The 24,935-nt window shown below is 31.1% G+C and overlaps 3 protein-coding genes and 1 long non-coding RNA gene across 7 annotated transcripts; 3 read left to right on the forward strand and 1 right to left on the reverse strand.

Moving 5' to 3' along the window:
• On the forward strand, nucleotides 1–10,737 carry Glu (structural maintenance of chromosomes 4-like protein gluon). The gene is made up of 11 exons (XM_072889582.1): nucleotides 1–500; nucleotides 651–1,019; nucleotides 1,100–1,291; nucleotides 1,399–1,578; nucleotides 1,712–2,004; nucleotides 2,102–2,381; nucleotides 2,516–3,112; nucleotides 3,400–5,744; nucleotides 6,356–7,769; nucleotides 8,390–8,541; nucleotides 10,634–10,737. The coding sequence occupies exons 2-9, from the start codon at nucleotides 798–800 to the stop codon at nucleotides 6,492–6,494; spliced, it is 4,248 nt and encodes a 1,415-aa protein (XP_072745683.1). The 5' UTR covers nucleotides 1–500; nucleotides 651–797; the 3' UTR covers nucleotides 6,495–7,769; nucleotides 8,390–8,541; nucleotides 10,634–10,737.
• LOC140664461 (putative inorganic phosphate cotransporter) lies at nucleotides 8,394–17,253 on the forward strand. Of its 4 annotated transcripts, none has more exons than XM_072889586.1 (7): nucleotides 8,394–8,531; nucleotides 11,640–11,773; nucleotides 13,554–13,854; nucleotides 14,328–14,578; nucleotides 14,865–15,011; nucleotides 15,602–15,976; nucleotides 16,432–17,253. In XM_072889586.1, the coding sequence occupies exons 2-7, from the start codon at nucleotides 11,687–11,689 to the stop codon at nucleotides 16,603–16,605; spliced, it is 1,335 nt and encodes a 444-aa protein (XP_072745687.1). In that variant the 5' UTR covers nucleotides 8,394–8,531; nucleotides 11,640–11,686; the 3' UTR covers nucleotides 16,606–17,253. The 4 variants fall into 4 exon arrangements, with proteins under 4 accessions (XP_072745687.1, XP_072745689.1, XP_072745688.1 ...); XM_072889588.1 differs by lacking the exon at nucleotides 8,394–8,531 and adding an exon at nucleotides 10,371–10,389; XM_072889587.1 differs by lacking the exon at nucleotides 8,394–8,531 and adding an exon at nucleotides 10,414–10,433.
• LOC140664463 (uncharacterized) lies at nucleotides 15,924–21,325 on the reverse strand. Its single transcript, XR_012046459.1, has 3 exons — nucleotides 21,237–21,325; nucleotides 20,471–20,628; nucleotides 15,924–16,002 (listed from the first exon to the last, which is right to left on the reverse strand). It is a non-coding gene; the product is annotated as an uncharacterized lncRNA (long non-coding RNA).
• On the forward strand, nucleotides 18,178–24,901 carry LOC140664460 (putative inorganic phosphate cotransporter). The gene is made up of 7 exons (XM_072889583.1): nucleotides 18,178–18,390; nucleotides 21,080–21,213; nucleotides 21,284–21,584; nucleotides 22,475–22,713; nucleotides 23,060–23,209; nucleotides 23,895–24,272; nucleotides 24,689–24,901. The coding sequence occupies exons 1-7, from the start codon at nucleotides 18,246–18,248 to the stop codon at nucleotides 24,899–24,901; spliced, it is 1,560 nt and encodes a 519-aa protein (XP_072745684.1). The 5' UTR covers nucleotides 18,178–18,245.
• The last annotated feature ends 34 nt before the right edge of the window (nucleotides 24,902–24,935 follow it).

Raw genomic sequence — 24,935 nt, forward strand, 5'->3', positions numbered from 1 at the left:
TATTTTCAAAAATCGAATGGGAAAGTTCTTTAAAAAAAAAAATCTCACAATTGAGAGAATCTCACTCTCTCATCTCGGAACAAATTTTCCATGTCCACAATAATCACAACCTATATTCATTCATTTTACCGCCATGTTGTATATTTAATTTGTATTCAACGTCTTTTAAGGTCGATATTTGGTGAATTATTTTATCGCTGCGGAAAAACTGAGAGAGAGTTCTAAAAAAGTGACAATTCTATAGCGATAAAAATTCGTATGTAACAACTGAATCTTCAGGGGGATTAAAATTATCGCGTTATTCGAGATTTATTATGGATTGTTATTCAAGTAAAATTCGTTATTCGAGCGGGATTTTGAATTCGCGACGCTTCTTCGGCTTGGCAAATGGCGGGGAAAAATATTGTAAGGCAGTGTGATTAATTTTTATCATACATTTAACGATAGATACTCTCCTCGGAATTACTCTCGTCGGAATTATTGCATATGTGACATATTAGGTATAAAATTTATACGAAGCGTAATAATATTTATGTGTATAATATTTATATATCATACATAACCTTATATCATTGTTTTCTGTATTTAACGTGAAAAATCATGTGTGCGTATGTGATTATTTAACGTGCTTGTGATATCTTTATGCTTAGATCATTCAGATTGACCGAACGACGCAAACGATGCCGATGATATGATCCTCGTGGACAATATTATCGTCGAGCTAACCTCGAATTACAAAGTGAGAATTTTGGGCTAAACTTATTTCAAAATAATCAGTGAGTGACTGTCAAGAGAAAATGAATACCTCCGGCGATGGCATGGATGCCGACGAACGGAACACTGATTGCGACACAGATGAGGAGGGTGGTTTGAGAATTGACGATGAGATATACATCCCACCGCCACTGAGAACCTTCTGCGAGGTTGATACGACTGGTCCAAGACTCATGATTACTAAGATCGTCAATGTGAATTTCAAAAGTTATGCTGGCACAATTACCATTGGTCCTTTTCACAAAGTAAATTTCAATCCAACACACACATATACATATATAGATCTGTCTGTTATAGGTGATATTTAAACTAATTTTCTTTACAGAGCTTCTCAGCAATAGTTGGTCCCAATGGTAGCGGTAAGAGCAATGTAATAGATTCTATGCTGTTTGTATTTGGTTATCGTGCCAGTAAGATCAGATCAAAAAAGATCTCTGTTTTAATACACAATTCCAACAATCATTCAAATCTGAATAGCTGTACTGTTTCTATACACTTTCAAAGAATTATTGACAAAGTAAGATATAATTTTGTTTTAAAATATAAAGTGTAAAAGTATATATAGTAATGCTATTAATAAAATAAAATTATTTTTATTTAAATTTTTATTTAAATTATTCTTAGGAACTTGAAGGAGACTATGAAGTCATCCCAAACAGTGAGTTTGTTATATCTAGGACTGCGTTTAAAGATAATTCTTCATATTACGAGCTTAATAAGAAGAAAGTACAGTTTAAAGAAATTGCCAAACTTCTTCGGTTTCATGGAGTTGACTTGGATCACAATCGGTTTTTAATATTACAAGTAAAATCATGTATAATTATATATATTTTTTTTCTTTTTGCTTATCAAATTTCACTAATTATATACCTATAATAATATTAATTAGGTTATACTTTATATTATTAAAAAATGTGGGAAATTTTTCCATTTTTAGGGTGAAGTAGAACAGATTGCAATGATGAAACCTAAGGGACAAAATGAAAACGATACTGGAATGCTAGAATTTCTAGAAGACATTATTGGTACATCTCGCTATAAGGAACCTCTGACAAAATTAGCAGATAAGGTTGAAATGTTAACGGAGCGTCGAGTAGAGAAGTTACATCGTCTCAGAGTTGTGCAGAAAGAAAAGGAGAGTCTGGAAGAGCCTATGCAAGAAGCAGTGCAATATCTGAAGACAGAGAACACTTTAATCAGATTACAGCATCAACTTTACCACTGTAAAAGGTAAGAAATATGAAAATAGAGTTTTATATTATTTTATCATCAGAAATCTTTAAAATATTATGGCAGTTTAAATGTTGAAAGTATTTTTTTTTTTCAGATCTCAAGCAATAAAGGAACTTGCCGAACATGTCGCGAAAAACGATATTCTAGACAAGGAACAGACCGCGCTGATGGATGAGATGAAGATTGTTCATGAGCAGAAAGAGGAAAAGACCAAGGTTATTAAGGAGAAGAGTAAGAAATGGGATACTTTACAGCGACAGAAGGATGAGGCTACAACGAGATTTGATGAACTGCGTAAGAAGGATGAATCGTTACACGCCGAACTGGTCGAAACGAATAAGCGGCGGAAAGCCAACATAGCTTCCACTAAGACGGTAATTTTTCATATTATCTTTCTCTCTATCAAAACGAAAAATTACATTAAATTTATAAATGAATAATTATAATGCTATATATATTTTTTATTTATATCAAATTATACATTTGACAATTGGTATGCTGATGATAGGAAAAAAGCAAGCTGGAAGAATTACTGAATGTACCAGAGAAGAATACAAAAGACATCAAAGAGTGCGAGAAATTGATCGAAACATACGTGATCAATAAAGAAAAAGAAGAGACCGCTTTAACAACTTTGATGGCGGGTTTGCAAAAACAGACGGAGCCATTGCTGAATGAGCGGTCCGATTTGGAAAAGAAGCTGATATCTCTTAGGAAAAATGTGGATCAGGCAAAAGCAGCATACGATATTGCGCAGTCCGAACTAGAGCTTTATACGTCAGTGGAGAAGACTGAGAAAGAAAAGCTAGAAAATCTCCAAGAATCCGTAGAGAGGACAGAGAGCACTCTTAAAGAACGGCAGAAACAGTTAGCGTTATTCGAACAGAAAATTCCGCCAACTGAAAACAGCTTGAAACAGGCACAGGATGAGTTGAAGGAGACAAAAACACGCGAAATCGAGAAAACTGCTCAATTAAAAAAGATGCGAATTGCTTTCGAAGAACAACGCTCTGCCATGCAAGCTAGCACATCACGGAACCGTATTCGGGATGCATTGATGAGAGAGAAGCGAGAAGGACGGATGCCTGGAATATTCGGAAGATTGGTAAATATTATATAGAAGTTTTTTGTAACGTAATGAAACATAAGTGTACTTATTATCGAGATAAAGTGGTCTTTTAATTTGCTAAATGTACAAATCTTATTTAATTGCTTCAAAATCTCATTATATAATGCAAATATATTTATAATTCACTGCATTTTATCATAATTACATATAAAATGCTTTGATTTACTCACTATTGAGTAATATATTGCAAGATTAATTATATCTTTATTACATCTTTTATTTATGGTTAAAAGAAAGGTTTCACGTAAATTTTCTCTATTCAGGGCGATTTGGGTGCCATTGACGCGAAATACGACGTTGCCATATCAACAGCATGTGGTCCACTGGATAACATTGTCGTGGATACGTTGAATACGGCGCAAGAATGCATTAAATACTTGCGGCAACATAATATAGGACGCGCAACGTTTATACCATTGGAGAAACAACAGCGATTCTTATCCAAGTGTCATAGCAAGATCAAAACGCCGGAAAATGTGCATCGACTGTTTGATCTAATAAAAGTAGAAGATGAACGGGTGTTGCCGGCATTCTACTACGCTTTACATGACACTCTAGTGGCGCAGGACTTGGATCAAGCGACGCGCATTGCTTATGGCGCGACACGTTATCGCGTGGTGACGTTGAAGGGTGAGTTAATTGAATTGTCGGGTACGATGAGTGGCGGTGGACGCTCAGTACTGCGAGGTCGAATGGGTCAAAAGGTAGTGAGGAGCGAACCGTCGAACGCAGATATCGAAAAACTGCAAACACAGTTAGATGCTGTGTTTGAAGAGTGCAATAATCTGAGAGCAAAACAGCAGCCATTGGAGCAACAGATCCACGTGTTGATGACTGCTTTGAAAGATATGAAAATCGACAGACAAAAATTCAGTATCGAGGTACAGACATTGAGGGAACAGGAACCGTCATTGCAAGCACAACTTAAAGCGCAGGAAAGGAAAGCCGCCAACTCGATATCGAATCCAAAGGAGGTTGCACGATTACGGCAGGTGTTAGATGCGGCAAAATTGCATCTGGACGAGGTCAAGGAGAGTTCTGCTTCGGTAGAAAGAGAGGTAGAATGTATCAATAGCAAAATAGATGATATTTCTGGTAATCGGGTGCGGGATCAGCAGAAGAAAATCGCACAGCTGACGAAATCGATAGACAAAGCCAAGGCGGAGATATGCCGTCTACAAGTAGCCATCAAGACTGCTGAGAGAAATGTAAAGAAGACAGAGAAGTATATTGAAACGCTAGAAAGCGACATACACGCTTGTGAGGAGAGATTAAGAAATATTCAAAAGGAGAAATCTGAGCTCGAAGAACGTGCCAAGATAATTATGGATGAGTTGAAAGAGTTCAATGAGGCATTGACGGAACGAGATGACGCTATATCGTCCTTAAGAGACGAATTGAATAAGCTGCAAGCGCGCGAGGACAAGATGAAAGCGGTAAAGATTGACCTGGATCAAAAACTACATGAGAGCAGAAAGTTGCTGAAGGAACTTCAACAAGTAATCCCCGAATACAATCGGAAGATAGCGGATCTAAAGTTACGAGTGATTCCTCGCGAGACTTTGGAACCGCTTAAAGACTTGACAGACGAAGAGATTGACCAATTAGACATAAAAATGGTGACGCAGAATCTACAGAAGACTAAGAAGAGGCTACCTGAGCAGATACCTAATATGCAGATCATTGCGGATTATCAGGAAAAAGACGCGTTATACATACGCCGTGCTTCCGACTTGGAGGAAATGACGTTAACGCGCAACAAGATGCGTGACCTCTATGAAACCGCTCGGCGACGTAGAATTCAAGAATTCCAAGATGGTTTTAGCCTAATTACCACCAAGTTAAAGGAGATGTACCAGATGATCACGTTGGGTGGTGATGCGGAGTTGGAGCTAGTGGACTCCTTGGATCCATTTAGCGAGGGTATCGCATTCAGCGTACGTCCGCCGAAGAAATCGTGGAAGAGCATCAGCAATCTTAGTGGCGGCGAAAAAACTCTGAGTTCATTGGCGCTCGTATTCGCCCTTCATCACTACAAACCTACGCCATTGTACTTTATGGATGAGATTGACGCGGCGCTCGACTTCAAAAATGTCTCGATCGTCGGTAACTACATCAAAGAACGCACGAAGAACGCGCAGTTTATTGTTATCTCACTACGTTCGAACATGTTTGAATTGGCCGACTATCTGGTGGGTATCTACAAGACGCATAATTGTTCCAAGAGCGTGACTCTCAATCTGGGCCGTTACTACGAGAACAACGGCATCTTGCCACCCACGCAACTTACTTCCAAGACCTACGCGTCACAGGCTACGCAAAGAACGCAAGTACTCTTGTCGCAACGAGTTCAAGTTAATTCGCACAAGGAGAATACTGCGCCTGCGACAAATAATAATAATGCAAAAGAAACACAGTCAAATGAGGAGGTGTTGTCCATGAAGGACAATGACACGAAAGAAGTAGTACAAAACAGAGAAAAGACGCCACGTGCGAAGAACAATAAAGCAAAGAAAATTTCGCTGAATGTGGAAGAGATGTCAGCCACAAAAAACAATAACGCAAAGCAGACATCACAAAAAGAACAGCCGGAAGTCGATCAATTGGGGTAGGCATTGAGATTAATGTTTGTTAAAATTTGTGATAATTGCATTATAGCAATATTTTAATACGAAAGACAAAAAATTTTTTATTTATTTATTTTTATTTATTTATTGGAATTTTATGTAGAAATGAATTGGTTTAATCGTTTGTATAATCATAGATCAAATATATATCATACATAAATATGTCAAAAATTCCCTTAATGTTTTTTTTTTCACACATTGCTAAATTAATGAATCGTTATATCTTCTATTATTATAATAAATTAATCGAATTAGCGAATAAAAAATATATTTTTTACGATAAAATGAGATTATACATGAATTATATCGAATTTTTTTCAAGATACAGATTATAATCAAAACAATATTACATGATAAGATTAAGAGATTTTATAAATCTAATAAATTAAAACATTCTCTGCGTATATAATGTTAACAGTAAAAAATAACAATATTATGTTGGGATTTGTCTAAAGTCAAAAAATATAAATGTTTATGTTTCTAGCAATTATATGAAACATTAAAACTCCTGCAGTAGTAAAAGGGCGATTTAATAATTTACTTCTGTATTTTGTAATTGAAATTTATTGAATGTTAATTGTTTGTGTTACAGCCTTTCAGATTTGGAAGTGTGTCCAACACCACAGAAAACATCTGCTCGACGTTCCAGCAGGCTTGTCAGAAAGAGCACGGAAATACAAGACAGTGTTAACAAAGAACCGGTTAATAAAAAACGAAAATTAACGAAATGACTGAACGATTTCACAAATGACTTTGAAAGTCGTCGTTCTTAAAACGCGTGTAAATGATCGCGTAATGCTCCATGTCAGAAATTAGTTTCAATTTTTTTTAAATATGTTGTATAACGACATTCTTTTATAATATTAAATTTATATTTTCAGAAACCATATAGGTTTATAAATTAATGACGAGAAAAATAAGCATTATATCAAATAAAATAATTTACATTTTATAGTTATAGGTTCTAGTAATAAATTTATAAATTCAATATATAGTGAGACTCTTATATATTATAGTTTGTTATAATAACGTCATACACATACACACATATGTAACACATATATAAATTGTCAGTTCTCTTGTAATTGAAGATCTCTGTAAAAGTGTAAAATATTGAAAGTTATGTATAATTATAAGGTATAGAGCCTGTCTCTTTTTTTCTTATAATTTTCCAGTAAATATATACTTCATTTTGGAAAGTATAATTATAGTTCAATTAAAGAGTATATATTATAGTTCAATTAAAGAGAACAGACATGTAAGTAAACGCAAAGTGCAAAAAAATATTTTTATATATTTATACATATCGCTACTGTAATTAAAATAGATCTGTAACTGAGATATACTTTACATTTAATTTTATTCTATTTTCTGCTAAACAGAGTCCTATATAAATTTCTCCTTCGTAATTATTAGTTAATTAATTATAATAGTAATTAAATATTGTAGAGACAGATTAAACACGTGTATGCAAACTTTCTGGCGAGAGTTTTCTCATTTCGGACGTTCAAATACATTCATTTAAAACTGGCCGTGATAACGCTAATCACAAATGAGAACACGAACGCCGACCGAATAAAACATGCGAAAAAGCCGGAAAAGTGTCTTCAAGGTTGATCACATTTGTCTTACCGCGAAATGGCCTCAATACTTTAGATTTGTTTTATACTTTTCGCAGTTTCTCCCAAGAAAGATCCATGACAATGAAATATCTCGATTCGCGCGCTTATTGAAGGAAAAATTGGGTAAATCACCTGTCCTGTCAGACGATAACAACGACGACGACGACGATGGTGACGACGACGATGACGATGAGGAGAGGGAGAAGAAGCGAGATGGAGAAGAAAGGGGAGCTCGATATAAGTATCGTTACAACGTGTTAGATTAAGATTTTAATGGAGTACGAGAAGACGCGACGCGCGAAATGACGGCTATCAAGAAGGACGATGCCGTCGACGACATCGAAAAAGCGTCGTCGAAAATGTCGTCAATTTTACAACAGAGCTGTAAGAAAACCGTCAGTGTGATCTTGTGAATAACTGTTAAATTTGATATTTGAACGAGAATTTAATCGGTGATGAAAGGATTCGTAATCAAGAAGTTGATTTAAAAAATTTTTGCATTTTTTAAGGAATTTCTTCTACGCACGCATCTTTTTTTGCAATAAATAAACAAATAGTTTAAAAGTGAAAAAATATACGTGTTTAGTTATGAGAGGAAATTTTCTTTATAACATATATATACATATAAAAAAACTTCTATTTTTATGAAATATAAATTTATGTGTGTAACGTGGGAAAGAAATATACGTTCTCTTTGAAATATAAATACAGAAAAAAATTTCAACTAAGGGTTGCTCGAACAAGAATGATGCAGATCTATGACATATTGATATGAATTCGAAATTATATATATAAATTGTATTACGGATTTGGATTTACTTTCAATTTTTCGAGTGAATAACTTTATTGGATATGAAGATTTCAATCAAAATTTCTCCACCATTAAGAATATTTTTAATTTTGTATCATCGATATTAATTCGGTGATTTCTGAACCGGTTCAGTTTTTTTTTAACATGGGATAAGTTTGCAAATTGTGATTTACACAACAATACATATTTATAGTGATTAAAATTGAAGAGAGTGAATTGTTAAATCTGTCATCGAATCGATCGATGGATGTTGGAGATTGCGACTGGTGATTCATAGATCTTCGAACAACTGTATAATTGTCGGTGTCAAGTTAATAACGGTGAATAATTGAAGTGTAAGAAAATGTATGTAAATTATCTCTGTACTTTTTCTGTGCTTTGTATTTTTTCTTTACAAAAATGCATTAAGAAAGGGAATTTAAAAAGATTTAGCCGGAGACCGGTTTATCATGTATCGAGTTTTTGCAACGAAATTATTAAAAGTACGTTTGTATATGAAATAAACTTTTAATACGTTTTGTCTGGAATTAATGTCACGTGTTTCATTGTCAGTAAAACACGGAAATGTTTTGCCTATGACGTGGAATATATAATAGCAACCTTGTAGATAACATATATGGTGACATATGCTTACTTTTTGAAAGCGTATTTATAAAAAAACACAATTTATCAACAAGCAAATTGCAATTGACTGCGGAAAGTTGAAACAAATTTGTTTATCATATAATATTTTTACAGTGAACAAAGTACATTACTATCAAAAGCAATGATGATAGGGAAAAATTAAAATAATGATGATATTAATCGCTTTATTAATAATAATCTCAAAAGTAAGAATAACGATAAAAATATATAAAATATGTATGTATTATTTTTTAAAATTGGCGAGAAATTACATTTAAAATAAAGAAAAGTTCTAGGTGTGAAATTTTTTTCTCAAAATATAATTTTCTTTCATTGATCTGATTATATCGCATAAGCCAATTTTTAATCTTGTGTATAATCATCGAATGATGTTGAAAATATTTTTCAAGTTATTTGATAACTTCTGTCTATCGTTGGTTATTTTATCTGGGATTATTTACGCGCGTGTAAATTGTAATTTTACTTCGTTTAATCGTAATAAAAAAATGATCGAATTGTGACGCGCGGAGTGAGTTACCTCTCTCGTAATCGATGATCCAGAAGCGCATGAGTGTTGCGTATATTTTTGTATAAATCACATTATGAGATTTTTCTTTGTATATATATCACACTATAAATCTCTATTAATTGCATTAAGGAAATCGTAGTTTATCTCCATACAATTATCTCTATATCTTATCGAATCGCATTTAGATTATCGAGCGACGATATATCAACATTATTTTTTTATCTAGTTTCATTAAAAAGTTAGCAGTACGATAAAGTTTGACGTCACATTTCACATTTCCTGTATACCCATTATTTATTTTCAATAAATATAAGACAGTAATTATTCATGTTGATAACTTTTTTTTGCAATTGTTGGATACAGCTGTGCAACGTGTCTTTCTTAAGAATTTTGTAAAACTTTGTATATTTATTTCTATATTCTTATACTTGCTTACTACTTTATATGATGAAATTTACAATGACATGACAACAGCGAATTAATTAAGATAATTAAATCAAAATCTTATTAATAAAATATATAAAGACTTATAATATATCTCAAGACAATTTCTTTTTAAAGGAAATATTAAATAGTTTTTCGCATTATTTTTTTTGTATTCTTCCTCTGCTATCTTATTATCTGGCGTACCAACACACAGTACTATATAATTTTCCATATTTTCTATACAATTATATTATTACGTTAATAACAAATTTGTTATGGCAAATTAGCCTGCAGAAATTTTAATTTTATTTGAATTTGTGACATTTTATAAATAGAAAAAAAAATAAATTATATGAGCTGATATTTTTTTATCGTGTGTTAAATAATTAATATTATTAATGTTAATAATGATATTGAATAAATGCTTATTTTTTTCGATCAAAGAGATTACAAGCGATATACAAACGTCATCGCAAATTATTTTTGTTTTGTCAGAGAAAGCTCCTACAAATTAACAAAACATGACCTTTCCAGCGACCTTAGAATTAATAATATAGACCAAGTCTTGGACAAGGAACCACTATAGACACTTTGATTCATTCGATTTTGGTTCGGTATTATTCGGCTCATAGCTATTTATTGTGTTCCTGTATGTAAGGTGCATGTCATAATTTGACATATATTGTAAGAAACAACTGTAAGATTAGTGATACCGAGTCAAACCGGATTTGTAGTCTGCAGTCCTTTTAATTTCCTTATTGTTAGTTACATCCTTTTCTATATATACACAAACACACACACACACACACACACACACACATATATATATTGACACTGAGTTTTCCATGGTTTATTTAGAGAGACACTCTCCTTCGCGAAATTCCGTGATATTTATAATTGCGCTAATCGAATTTCATCATTCTTACATTATCGCGCGAGATTAGCACAGATAACTGTGTGTGTGAAAAGTGAATCAAAAATTATATATCACAATTTAATGGTTATTCCTTTGACATTGAGCAAAAGTTCTAATCGATCCTTCGAAACGTTGAAAACTGAGAATTGTTTAGTTTGAGAGAAATATGGGTAAATATTTTGTCATTAATTATTATTATATCACATCATTACCTCTTGTTATAATAACAATTTAGCATGTTTATTCGCTAGTACTCTATTACAATTAAGATTTTGATTAAGTTTTGCTTACTACGAGTCTCCAGATTATATTATATAAGATTATATAAATTTTGCATTTACTCATCTTTGTGTATCTTTCTTGTTGCTTATACTTAACTCTGTTACTTAACTGTTATGTCTCTTGGTTATATTTAGGATTAATTTCGATACACATGTGCACACTGTAATGACAGTCATTCTTATCTTGACAATATTGCTAAACCAGACACAAGTTTTGTATTTAAAAATTTTTTCTATCAATTTTGTCAGCCTTTACTTGGCAATTGTCTTTCATATAAAATTCATGAAATCTTTATTACATCACTAATTCTAATTTGCGAATTTATTATCAAAAAATATTTTAAATAATTTTTTACAAGGCATTTTAATTAAATAACAGCGCGTTATTATTTAATGACTCCAAAAATTAGTCGCAGAATAGACTCACGCGTAAAACTTTTTTCGTATGATTGAATAAACTTTATTGGTCTTTCAATTTAAAATTTAAGAAATAAAAAAGAGTGACACTCTCTTAGAGCAGGCCAATCTGTGTAATAAAAGATTCTTATTACAGCCTATATATAATAATAATTTTACTAACAATAAATATAAGCAATTGAAAAATATAATATTGTCAAGATAATTTTTACATTTACTATTGAGATAAAAGGATATCATCATTCCGCAGGTATCTTCGGGATCAGACACGTACAGATATTGTTATTGTTCCTGGGTATGACCATCGGTTACAGTCTCAGGGTCGCGATGTCGGTAGCCATAGTGGCGATGGCAGACGCGAAAACAGCAAATCCAGATATCGAGGTAAATTATGTAATGCTTTTATTGTAATCTCTTCTTGTGGCTTAAACGTTTCTACGCTTAAACACCATTTGAAACACTTGAGACTATGTTCTTGTTCAATTAAACGTCAGATAAGCGTATCGAGTATATTCATTATATAACAACAACACAACGAACTCATTATTGTTGCTCGGGAAAAATCTGCGCATGCAATATCATAATTTCATTTGCATTTATGAAATACAATTTGAATTGCAATTTTATCTTTGACATTTGATTTAACATCGTCGATTTATGTTTTTACGTATCAAAATTGTTTATTTTTATGCGATTTGTATTAACGCTATGCGAATAAACGCACAATTGATATAGCTTTTTTCATGATTAAATTATATAAGATATGAAAGAAATTCAATATTGTATATATAATATAGATCGAACATTTTACATTTTACATTGCTGTAAAATATTATATATTGTACATAATAGTTTTATATCATACATTTATTGATATTTAAAACTTTGTTGAATTAATCGATCTAGCGGAACTGCTTGCGTCGATAAATCGATTTTTACTGATTCGTAGAATATGTCTCATAAATTCAACGACAATTATGTTGATACAAAATCTGAAATCTATGTCAGGGTAAGGAAATTTTCCTCATGTTTATGAAATCAGAAGAGTTAAAGTGCATAAGGCCACTTCAATTCTTGATGAGATACTTTCCTTATCATCGCTAGATAACTCTCTAGCTCTAATTGTTAGCCACACGTGTAGATGATTCTTTACAGAAGCAATTTTTCCATTGTTTTAATCGAAAATATAGCATAAGATTGATACGCTGATTTAGTCCCGTTCAATTTCTTGAACGTAAATATATAACAATCTCGAGAGCACATAACTGTTATCATTTCCTTTACAGGGTCACTAATGATAGAAAATCGATAGATAATGACCTATTATATCATACTCAACGAAAGCATTAGTAGATCGCGATGTTGCGATAATTTCTTTGTTGATTCATGCTACGATTTATTATTATATTATTATATAATTATAATTTTATTAGGGATGGGAAAGTTACTTTTAAAAAGTAACTAGTTATCGTTATCATTACTTAAAAAGTAACTATTCGTTACTTTTTTAAGTAACTATTCGTTACTTTGTTAAAACAAGAACAAAAATTAAATAAAAAATATACTTTTGTAATATATTTTATTAAAAAAATTAATAATTAAAATATTATTAAAATATTAATCTTTTTAAATTTGTAAAACCATAAATAATAAGGAAAAAATTTTTAAACACTCAAAGTATAAATAAGAAAATTTTGGTTTGAATAAAATTTGTAAATATAGTCAAAAAGCGCGTTCTAAATACGGACCTATATTAATATTTGTTGATAATTGAAGAATGAATATACGAAAATAGAAAATAGAAAATATAATATGTCATAAATAAGTTCCATATATAAAAAGTAACGATAAAAGTAATTGTTAAATTCGTTATCGTCACTAAAAAAATGTAACTACGTTACCGTTACAGTTACGTAAAAAAAATAGTAACGCCATTATCACTTCGTTATCAAAAAAAAGTAACTGTAACGGTAACAGCGTTACAAGTAACGCGTTACTTCCCAACCCTGAATTTTATACACGTCATTTTATTATATATAGAAAGAGTTATTCTCTCTCAGAAATTGTTGCTTAAAATGTATAACTTTACTTGCTAAACTTTCATTATATAGGTATATCAAAGAGTTTTGTAATTGTTAGAAAATCATATTGATTACTTCATCAGGATTACGGTTGGGACCAGGTGCAGAAGAATTTAGTGCTCAGCTCGTTCTTCTGGGGCTACGTGATAACACAAGTGCCGAGCGGCTACATCGCCGGCATCTGGAGCGGTCAAAAGCTCCTCAGCATCGGGATGCTACTGTGCGGCATTCTTAACATCGTGACACCGATTGTCACCAGCCGATGGGATTTGCCGGCTGTTCTGGTTTGCAGGATAGGCATGGGTCTTACGCAAGCTTGCTTGTTACCTTGCGTTCAGACCCTTCTTTCCAAATGGGCGCCGCCTTCTGAAAGGGCACGATTAGGTGAGAATATTTCGTGAGGTATTTTAAGCTAATTACAAAGATAATTGCAAGTTTATATATCATAGATTGCTTCTTGTATAATAAAAATAAAATTCATATACTTTTATAAACCTATTTTTGATATAAAAAAAATATGTACATGTATTTTAAAATGATTAAGTAAACCGATGCCTAAAAAGTTATTAACAAATTTGAGAAATTTAACGATCGATTGGTATGACAAATTTTTTTAGACGTTCTATATAAATATATAAAATATATAAAATGTATATTATATGATTCTATTTAATTTATTGAAATTTGTATTTAATTTTGCGTCGTCTCTTTCTTTTCATACTTTTTTTTTTTTAGAAAACCAATTGAGAAACGATCGATAAATTTGGTATAAAGTCTCAATAATTAATTGTTTTGTTTATAGTAGATAATTATCTTTCCAATACATGTTTGTTATTTACTTTTTGATCGCATATCAGGAACTTTTGCTTATGCGGGCGCTCAATTCGGTACGGTGATCACTATGCCAATTTCCGGATTTCTCGCTATGTCAAGCTTAGGTTGGCCCAGCATCTTCTACATATTTGGTACATTAGCGATACTCTGGAGTATGGTTTTCCTCTATTTCGGAGCGGACTCACCAGCGGAACATCGTAACATTTCTCAGAAAGAAAGGATGTTTATAGAGAAAAGTTTGAGAACCACGGAAAATGAAAATGAATCCAATCAGGTAAAAAAATATATAACTTACTCTTATTATAATATTATAAATCAATGACATAAGCAGTTTAAATGCTGCATATACATCTTATATTTACTTTTCTCCCCGATTTTATTCTTAATATCGTGAAATAAAGAGGACTCTATTTTAAAAAAATGTAATTATTATTATTGCATTGATAATCATTTTTAAGATAAATTTTTTAAATTTATGTAATAATTTGTTAATAAACCGCATATACAAGAAGCATAATATAATACATTTATTTATGATTTGATTTCATATCTTTTACTAGAAACTGCGTATACCATGGAAAGAGATGTTTACTTCGCTACCCATGTGGGCCCTTATGATAGTTCATTGCGGTCAAAATTGGGGTTATTGGACTCTACTGACAGAAATGCCTAGTTACATGACAGGCGTAATGAAAAACATAGAAAAGGTTAATAGCAAAATTTTATAGAAAAAGGAAATTTAAGGAGATATTTTTTTCTCATATTTTATAATAAATAATTCTTTCTTATATTTAAAAAATCACGTATTGTTTTGCGTATTTTTATTTTGTTAATTTTCAAAATTTATTTATCGCGATTAGATCACACACATTTCAACATTAATTTAACCGAATAAGATGCATCTATGTCAAAGCCATAGGATTCTGATGTTTGTGAGTTTCCTCACGTTTATGCCAATTCAATCTAACTTATTCGAAAAAAATATCACTTTGTGAAACAATTACATGTTTTGATATGTAGAGTATAAATTCCTATTGCAATTCCCGTTGTTTCACGTTTAAAGTTTCGATGCGAGATTTCTCACGTTTCTGCAAAGTTAGCTAAACTCACGTTTTAAAACATTTTGTTTTCTTGAAAAACCTAATTGCGTTCGTCCCATTTATTTACACATAAATAGAATAATTTTCTTTATTGATTACATGTTAAACGTTTCTTATAATTAACAATATTTTATAATTAATTTCTTACACTTTTTATAATTAATTAATTTATTAATGAATATATATTTTCTTTTTAGAGCGGTGTATTTTCCGCGCTGCCATACTTGGCCATGTGGATCCTCAGCTTTCCTATCAGCTGGTTGGCAGATTACTCGCTAAAGAAGGGTGCGTCCAGGGGCTCGGTTAGAAAAACTTGCAATACAGTGGCCCACTGGGGCCCGGCCATCGCCCTGGCGTGTATGAGCATCGTACCCACCGACGATTATACCTGGGCCGTCGTCATCCTTACCTTGGCGGTGGGCTTAAATGCCGGATCCCTGTGCGGCTACCAAATCAATCATATTGATCTCAGTCCGAACTTTGCCGGCACGATGATGTCCATCACCAATTGCTTCGCCACCATTACAGCCATTATCGCGCCACTGATTTGCGGTCTGATCGTCACCGACGAGGTAATTATATTCGTTCTCGTGAAAGTCTTGTAAAAGTGTGATACGCATTTCTAATTATAAATATCTCTTTCAATTATCCGTAAATTAATATATATATATATATATATATATATATATATATATATATATATATATATATAAAATTAGATATAAAGAAATTATTGAAATTATTAAGTTTTTTTAAATTTATGGTATCTCTTGTGTACACAAAATTTATATTCTGAAACATTATGTGCGTATAAAAAACATTTATAAATTCTTTTTACTTATTCTTATCTTTTGATTTTTCTTATTTTACAATGTAAATTTTGATCTTTTATTCTTTGTAAACTCAAATTTTGCTTAAGATGAAAATACAAAGAGCGACATTTAAATTTTAAATGCATTATTCAAATGCACATTAATTTAATTCAGAAACGATGATATAGTCTCTATTGAAAGATCTCGTTTTTCAGACCAACGTGTATCAATGGAATATCGTGTTCTATGTCTCGGCGGCTATCTTCTTTTTGGGTAATCTGATATTTATGATATGGGGTAAAGGGGAAGTACAATGGTGGAACGATCCAGAAGAAGTTGAAGCTCGACGGCAAAAACGAGACGGAGACGTAAGAAATAAGAGAACTTGAAATTTATGTTAATCGTGAATTATGATACACTTTTAGGATTTTTCAATCTTACCGCAGCAACTGATGTATGACTGTAAATTATACATAGGACAGAACTAATCTACATATATGTTAAATTTGACTTTAAATATCAATCTTCTGAGATCTCGGAATTGCGATCCATCATTAAGTCGCTATTTGTCATCGTTATAAGTTGCTGTAAATATTATTGTTCTATTATATAATATGTGATAACAATCTTTCAATTACAGTCGGACCTCTTATCCTACGACAAAAAAATGTCGTAGGATAAGAGGTCCGACTGTATTACACATTACACTGGTACGCTCGTTATCTACTTTTTTTCATTGAGCAACGTCAAACTCTAATTGTTAGATTAATCGGTAAAAGTAAAATAGATTTTTAACCACATTGTTGTGCGTATAACAATGAATTTTTATTTTATATTTAAATTGATTTCTCATTGTCAGATATTGTTGCATAGGTAACATACAATTTTGAATGTTGTATGTACATATACTTGCTTTACTTTATTTATATTTAACAAGATAAATTTTTCTTCAAATCGAATAAAATTTTTTGAATTCCTGGGAAAATTAGTGGTAAAAGAAAACTGTCTATAAATTTATGACGAAACAGATTACATACTATATTGATTATAAAAACGTATAATTATAAAATTTTGATTTCTATTTAATAATATATATAATAAAAAAATAATGTGTAATTTAAAATAATAAAAAATAATTAATAATTTATCTCCATTTCAATTATTTAAATTCCATTGATCATATATTGACCTTCTTTCTTTATCTCGCGTTGTTCAAGATTAATATGTATATAGATATATAATGACAAGAGATACAATTTCACTTCGACAAAGCTATTTTATATTGGATACTTATAAACTTATAAACGCGAATCCTTATCTAAGAAAATGCATACACTCACAAATCACAATCGTCCGCATTAAACTTATCTTTGTAGAACGAAAGACAAGAAATGATTATTTATTGAGGCACGATCAATTTTGATACTTGTCAACGCTCATATAAACGAAAGTGCGTAATTAGGACACAATTAATTAAATATTATTAAATTTTAAATCACTTTTTTTTCAACCAATGAATTATTTTTCAAGAAACGTGTTTACCTCAAGATAATTGCGATGTCAAGCGAATTCTTCTTCTATACTTGTACAACATGTTGATATATAGATATATAAGAATATAATATGTAGTTAAGTTTCTTTATTTTATAAATAAAGAAAATTTTTTCTCTTTAAATTTTTTTCTTCATTTAAAACATATTTTTTCTTTGTTAAAGATATATTAATTTGTAAGCAATCGGAGAATATAATTCATTCCTTTCAATTATACAATAATTGTATCATAATTAAATGTTAATTTCGTTTGATATATATATAAGTCAAAGAAAATGTGAATTAAACGAGAGAACGTTGAGTAGACGTAAAATTAATAATGCAAATTGATTACATCCTGTTATATCGTAGTGATTCCAATGCTCGAGGATAATTCAACAATGTGTGGTGTACAGCGTCGTTCAAGTTGTTTGAATGAGCAAAAGAGTGGGAGAATCTGTTTTCGGTGATGCAGTATAAAACTACGTAAGTACGATCGATGGATCGTAGTCGTTTCTGTAATTTGTTCCCGTGTCTGCTTCTCGACGAGAAATTCATCGCAATGGCATCGTCTACGCGAAAGAAAAGAGTGTCTATCGTTTCCCTCTCGGAGAATATGAAGATATCACCGAATAAACCTAAAGGTGATTTGTTACATACATATTATTAATAGTATATTTATACTATAAAAAATTATATTTTAGAAAAAGCAAAAAATATTTTGCAAATAAACCTGTTTAAAAAAAAATTTTAATTTGATGGAATTTAAGAGTTGTAAAAAAATTTATTGATACTTGTCTAATTAAAAATTTTTTACGAGAGAATTTTTTACATAAAACATTGCTTTACTTTTTTTATAAAAAAAAAAATAATTGTTATTGCGTCAAAATATAAAGAGTAAACGACAGCTCATTTGATTTTAAATTTAATTACATTTCTAGATAAATTCTGAGAATAAGAGAAAATTTTAAGAAAGTTTTTTTTAAGCAAAATGTGAAAGCACGAATAGTTCATGACTTAGAAAGCAATTGTGAGAAAGCAGAATTTTATTAACAATAAGTCAATAATTTTTAGAAGCGAAATAGAAATCAAATCAAAATCATATTTCTAGTTAACTTCAAATAAATTTTAGTAGAATTCTAATTTGAATGTTAATTATATAGATTTGTAATGTTAAATATTACAATAATGAAGATTGTAATAAACATTAGAGCAAATAACCTCTTTATCTCGATATTTACAAAAAAATTAATTATAATAAATCTGTCATTAATATAATTAAAGTTGCAAGTTATGAGACATTCAGTAGTAAAACACATATCACATATATGTGACATCACAAGATTTACAATAAAATGATTGAAAATAATTTTTTCAATTTATAGTTTTTATTTACAGTATAATTTGTATTATTTGTATTTTTATATGTCATGTTTATATTTTTATATTTTATAAAAGATTGTTAAATCTAATATTTATATATAGAAAAATTGAGACTAATTTAATTTTTGTATATATAAATATTAGATTTAACAATCTTTTATAAAATATAAAAATATAAACATGACATATAAAAATACAAATAATACAAATTATACTGTAAATAAAAAATATAAATAGAAATAAAAATAGAAATAATATTGTAAATAAAAAACACAATATAAAAAATTGTTTTTGTTCTGTTTAAAAGAATTAAAAAAATAAATTTGAATAAATCTATTGTTTCCTTCTTATCATATCTTGTTGATATGATTTATCTCGGCCAATTATCATTTTCACAAATATGTCATAGCAGAGTATTGGATAATAATCGAGTATTTTCGATTACTTGTTTGATAACGATAATGTTGGATAGGATTATCGAGAAAATTATCGCGAACGCTCATGATCATTATTCGACAGTCAATTTACAAATATTCAATTACGAAATGATTAATGTTAATACGCGATGTATATTTTGTGTTAACGTTAAAACATATTTTATTGAGGCAATCATTCATTAATACATATACAAAAGATTTCAATATTTGTTTAATAATAATAAAGTCGCTCCGTTTTCAAAGTACTTGTTTATAAATAATAATAAAGTTTTAATATTTATTTAATATATTTATTTAATATATTTATTTAATATATTTATTATTGATCTTTTGGCGACACTTTTGCACAAATATTTTGTATCATATTGGCACTTTGTATTTTTATAAAACAAATTATATAAAAAGCGTTATATCAGTAAAGATTGGTGTGAACAGCCTAAATATAAAAGATAAGAAGAGTAAACTTGGACATTGACTACTGATTCGGAATATTAAACAATATCAAACTTAACGATAATAATAAAGTCATAATAATAAAGTAATAATACATTGTCTTTCTTTGATAGATGCATCTTTTTCTTACGACTCGTTACAAAATTTATTTTACTCTTTCTTGCATTATGTTGTACAATTTAAATTTTTTGCGCAAAAATACATATTTTAAAATAATTTATATTTCTTCCTTTTAATCTTTAATTACGCTTCATCAGTTTTTTTCCAATCTGTATTTCAAGAAGAATTTAGAAGAAGACACGTTTCATAAATGAAAGCAGTATCTCATGCAATTATAAAATTAATTCACATTCTGCGCGTTCTTGGATTGAGTGCGGAATAAAGAATAAAATAGTAAGGGAACCGTCGGATAAATACGATTATTAAGATTTTATCGATCGTACTCACATACCAGCGAGTGATTTCTCTGACGTAATGGGTAATTGTTGTTGGATTCCAAGTACAAACACCGAGTATGCGATCTCACTGACGCAGCGCGGTCTTGATGACAATGACATAATTTGTATTCGATTTCGCATTTATACGTGACGTCCATGTAAACATAATCACCTGCATTACAATAAACCGATCGTTATAAAAGTCAAAAAAAGAATTTGCAATCAATGAGAATCATAAATCTTATTTTTTGTACATGTGTTTTTTAAATTAATTAGAAATTTAAAATTCAATTTTCACGTTTTACTTGTCTAAATTTGTTATTATTTTATATTAAAAATATATTAAGGAAAAAACGCAATAAAAAAATGTAAAAATACATATTTTAAAATAAAATGTATGTACATAATGATTTTCAAATGTCACGTGTTGTATAAAAAATACTATTAGATATATTTTATGTTTATACTCTCCAAAAATATTATTTAGCCAGCAAATTAATAATTCGTAAATATTTTTGAATAAAAATAAATTAATCTTTTTGCGCGCTCTCGTTCTAATAATTAGAGTGTACAATTATTATTTTATGTATCATAATACATATTATTAACATTAATCCTCACAGCACGATACGGATGTAGACACACACAGGTGGTGCTCATGTGTTTGGGCTTCTTTTGTTGCTACGCCGTCCGGGTGACGACCTCTGTGTCTCTGGAGGCGATGACCAACGCGAATAGTGCTAATCCCGATTTCGAGGTGCGTATAATAATGACGATTACCTTTCACGTAGATTCTAAACGTGCGGATCCTTCTCATTCTGCCGAAGGAGTTTCACTGGGGCGAGCCGATCAAGCACATGATCCTTAGTTCCTTCTTCTGGGGCTATACCTGCACGCAAATACCCGCCAGCATCCTCGCTCAACGATGGAGCGCACAGACACTATTCGCGGCGACCCTTATCATCTCCGGCCTGCTGACCCTTGCCAGCCCGTTAGCCGCTCATTACGGTGGGTGGGAGGCGGTGATCGCTGCCAGGGTGATCTGCGGTCTCGCTCAGGGCGCCGCTCTACCGTGTCTTCACACCCTATTGTCCAAGTGGGCGCCTCCCGAAGAGCGCGGTAGACTCGGTTAGTTTTTTTATTTGATAATAAATAATTTGTCGCTTTTTTATTTGATAATAAATAATTATTTGACAAATTTTTTTTATTCTAATCGAAGTGAAGTGTTGAGTTATCAATATGTTTGGAGACCCACTAGCATTTTTTATATAATTTTATATGCACTTGTCAAATCGTAAATATTTTTCTCATTTCGTTTAATTAAATTATAACAGAAATTGAAGATTTGTGAGATATTATCGCGTATTAACATTTAAGCAGAGCTTCGGAGACTGACATTATAACAAATTATTCGAATTGTATAATAATTCTGTTATATTTTTCTAATCATTTTGTGCGTATTCTAGATTTTTATTTTTAATTTTGAATTTTAATTTTTTACTTTATTTTATTTTGTCGAGACAAATTGCAATTTTTTTCAATTTCAATTTGCGATCCGTTCTTTCCAATCTAATCGTTTTTTAATTAGTTGTATGACGTAAAATTAATAGCTGCGACTGAGCATTCTTGGTTGACAATGCATCGCAATTTAATCGCGGACACGTTTGATGTAGATAAATAAAGAAAAAAAATCTTATCACAGCCCCTGGTGATGTTGAATCGATTAAGCACGTTGAGATTGTTGTTCGGTACAAAAGCTTCGTAAAAAAAATCCTTTTTTGTCATAATTATTATCGCGTAATAAAGACACTCAAGTATAAATTATACAAATTTCTCGATTCTCTGTTCTCCAGTTTTTTTCCATTAATCCTCAACATTTTCTCGAGATTTTCCAAAAAAAATGTTGCAAATTTTATAAAAACAAATACTTATACTCGAAATTTATGCAAGATTCAAAGATGAAATTTAAACATGTTTTGAGAGATCAGGTTTGCGATATATTTTTCATATTTTTCTAGCAACATTCGTTTATTCCGGCGGCTGGATCGGAAACGTAGTATGTTTGCTGAGTACCGGCTTTCTAGCGGCATCACCAATTGGCTGGCCCAGCTGTTTTTACGTTTGGGGAAGCTTCAGTATCTTATGTGGCATCGGTTTCTGCATATTTGGAAAGGATTCACCCTCTGAACATCCCAGCATACCTTTTGACGAAAAGGAGTATATCGAGACGAGCTTGGGAATAACAGAGATCGATGAGGTAACGTATTTCTTCAATCTTATATTAAAAAAAAAATAATAAAAAGAATTCACATCAATTAAATTCGTCACATATTTAAACTTACTTTCAAATTTAGTCCAAGAATTTTATAATTTAATTAAGAGAAGAAAGATTTAAATTTATAAATTATAAGTCGTTGTTATATACATATATATTTGTAAGTAAATTCACATAAATAAATAAAAAATATTAAGAATCTTAGATTTAATTTAAGGGGAGACGAAAAATCTTAATTTTACGGTTTTAAATTCAAATTTTTGAGTTCAGAGAAATTTTGCGATTGTGGGATGAATTTTGTCTGGCAAAACTTTTTTTCTTTCTTTAGAAACCTTCCTCTCCGTGGATATCTATATTCAAAAGTCTACCGGTTTGGGCGTTATTGGCGACGCAATGCGCGCAATCCTGGGGATTCTGGATGCTACTGACAGAAATCCCATCCTATATGGCTTCGATTATGCGTTTCGACATCAAGCAAGTGAGTTTCTTATACAATCTCGGATGGAATTATAAATCTTCTCCTGCGCTTTTATAAAATTTCGGAATAAACCTTGGACCTTGAAATTCGACCGAGTCGCGCGCGTGTTTCGACTGCGAAAATTAAGTATGGTGCGTTTGGAATATTAATTAATAGTTCAATGCGTACGTCAACGATAGAAGGATGATTAATATGCCAAACTCGGGTCAATTCGAGGTTCTTGCCGGTGGATCATCATGAACATGGTGAACATTAGTTTCAATGCCATTGTCAATAAATAAGTCAACGACGGTCGCAAAAAGTTAATGAAAAATAAAATTTAAAAAAATAATCAAACTATTAAATTTAATGATATTGAGATTGCGCATTCCTTACATATACAATTATATTTTTATATAAATTGTCATAAATATATATAAAACAGGCTTCGTGAGATAATTTTTCATTTTTTTAAATTTTAATGTTGAAAAAAATTCTCTCTCTCTCTCTCTCTGTCGAAAAAAATTAAAATCTAATTTTTATTAATATATATTCATTATCATATATAAATAATAAATATCATACATAAATAATGTAAATAATTTAAAAAAAATCAAACTTAATGAAATTAGAGATAATTGCTGTATCAATTAAATTGAATAATATAATCTGCATTCTTCTTTTTCCTTATGTAATAATTGCACAGAACGGTTTGATGACTGCGTTACCTTACTTGACGGCGTGGATCGTCAGCTTTCCAATCAGCTACGTGTCCGATCTCTGCATCCGAAAAAACATCGTATCGACGCAAAGGTCACGAAAGATCTGCAACACGATCGGTCAGTGGACGCCAGCGATCGCGTTGATCGGACTGGGTTACATGAGACAGGATCAACCGGAATTAGCCGTGAGCATCCTCGTCATCGCCGTGTCCAGCAATATCGCCGCTTTCTGCGGCCACAATGTCAATCATATGGATCTCAGCCCGAATTTTGCCGGCACGCTTATGGGATTTACGAATACCATCGCGTCCGCTTGTGGCATCCTCGCGCCGCTGATCGCAGGCGTGATTATCAAAGATTCGGTTCGTAAAATTTCTCATTTCGTATTTTTAATTATATATTTTAAGAATTGAATAATATTAAGCATAAATTTAAATCGGAATTCAAAATTAAAAAATTTGTAAAATACTTTTCCTTAGAATTTATAGTTTGCTATAAAAATATAATATAAAAAAATTTAATATTTATGATTACATTTTCATTCGATATTTGATGAATCGAGACATAAATGCAAACATGAAAATTATTTTGATGATATATTGATGAAATTTTGAATAGCTTCTTTTATTTTTTCTTTTATAATTGTTATTTACATATCAAAAATAAGTTTTATTCTATTTTTATTTCGTCGGACTTTAATATATTTGCTGCATTTCCTGTTTCATAACATTGCTATCTCTAATCGTAATGAATTTAATTATTTTTTTCTGTTGTTTAGACTAATATTTTACAATGGCGAAGCGTGTTCTTCTTATCGGCTGGAATATATACATTGGGCAATCTAATCTTCATCCTATTCGGCACCAGTAAGGTGCAAAAGTGGAATGACGAAATTAAAAACAGGCGAAATAGCAACGTGCGTAAAATATCGATGGCACCGGTGACTGTTGCAACGATAGAAGAGGAAAAAAATATTGAAAAGACTCCATGAGGATCAAAATAGGAAAGTGTGAAATTACGCGACA

This window comes from Anoplolepis gracilipes, chromosome 4 (genome assembly GCF_047496725.1).
Source record: "Anoplolepis gracilipes chromosome 4, ASM4749672v1, whole genome shotgun sequence".
Classification (NCBI taxonomy): domain Eukaryota; kingdom Metazoa; phylum Arthropoda; class Insecta; order Hymenoptera; family Formicidae; genus Anoplolepis; species Anoplolepis gracilipes.

Excerpts from the sequence above, each read along its gene's own strand:
- LOC140664460 (XM_072889583.1), top strand. The coding sequence starts at position 18,246 with ATGGATCGTAGTCGTTTCTGTAATTTGTTCCCGTGTCTGCTTCTCGAC. Across the intron at positions 18,391-21,079 it reads ATCACCGAATAAACCTAAAG|CACGATACGGATGTAGACAC; the intron begins GTGATTTGTTAC and ends TAATCCTCACAG. Across the intron at positions 22,714-23,059 it reads GAATAACAGAGATCGATGAG|AAACCTTCCTCTCCGTGGAT; the intron begins GTAACGTATTTC and ends TTCTTTCTTTAG.
- Glu (XM_072889582.1), top strand. The coding sequence starts at position 798 with ATGAATACCTCCGGCGATGGCATGGATGCCGACGAACGGAACACTGAT. Across the intron at positions 1,292-1,398 it reads TTCAAAGAATTATTGACAAA|GAACTTGAAGGAGACTATGA; the intron begins GTAAGATATAAT and ends AATTATTCTTAG. Across the intron at positions 1,579-1,711 it reads ATCGGTTTTTAATATTACAA|GGTGAAGTAGAACAGATTGC; the intron begins GTAAAATCATGT and ends TTCCATTTTTAG.
- LOC140664461 (XM_072889585.1), top strand. Across the intron at positions 11,774-13,553 it reads CAGCAAATCCAGATATCGAG|GATTACGGTTGGGACCAGGT; the intron begins GTAAATTATGTA and ends TTACTTCATCAG. Across the intron at positions 13,855-14,327 it reads TTCTGAAAGGGCACGATTAG|GAACTTTTGCTTATGCGGGC; the intron begins GTGAGAATATTT and ends ATCGCATATCAG.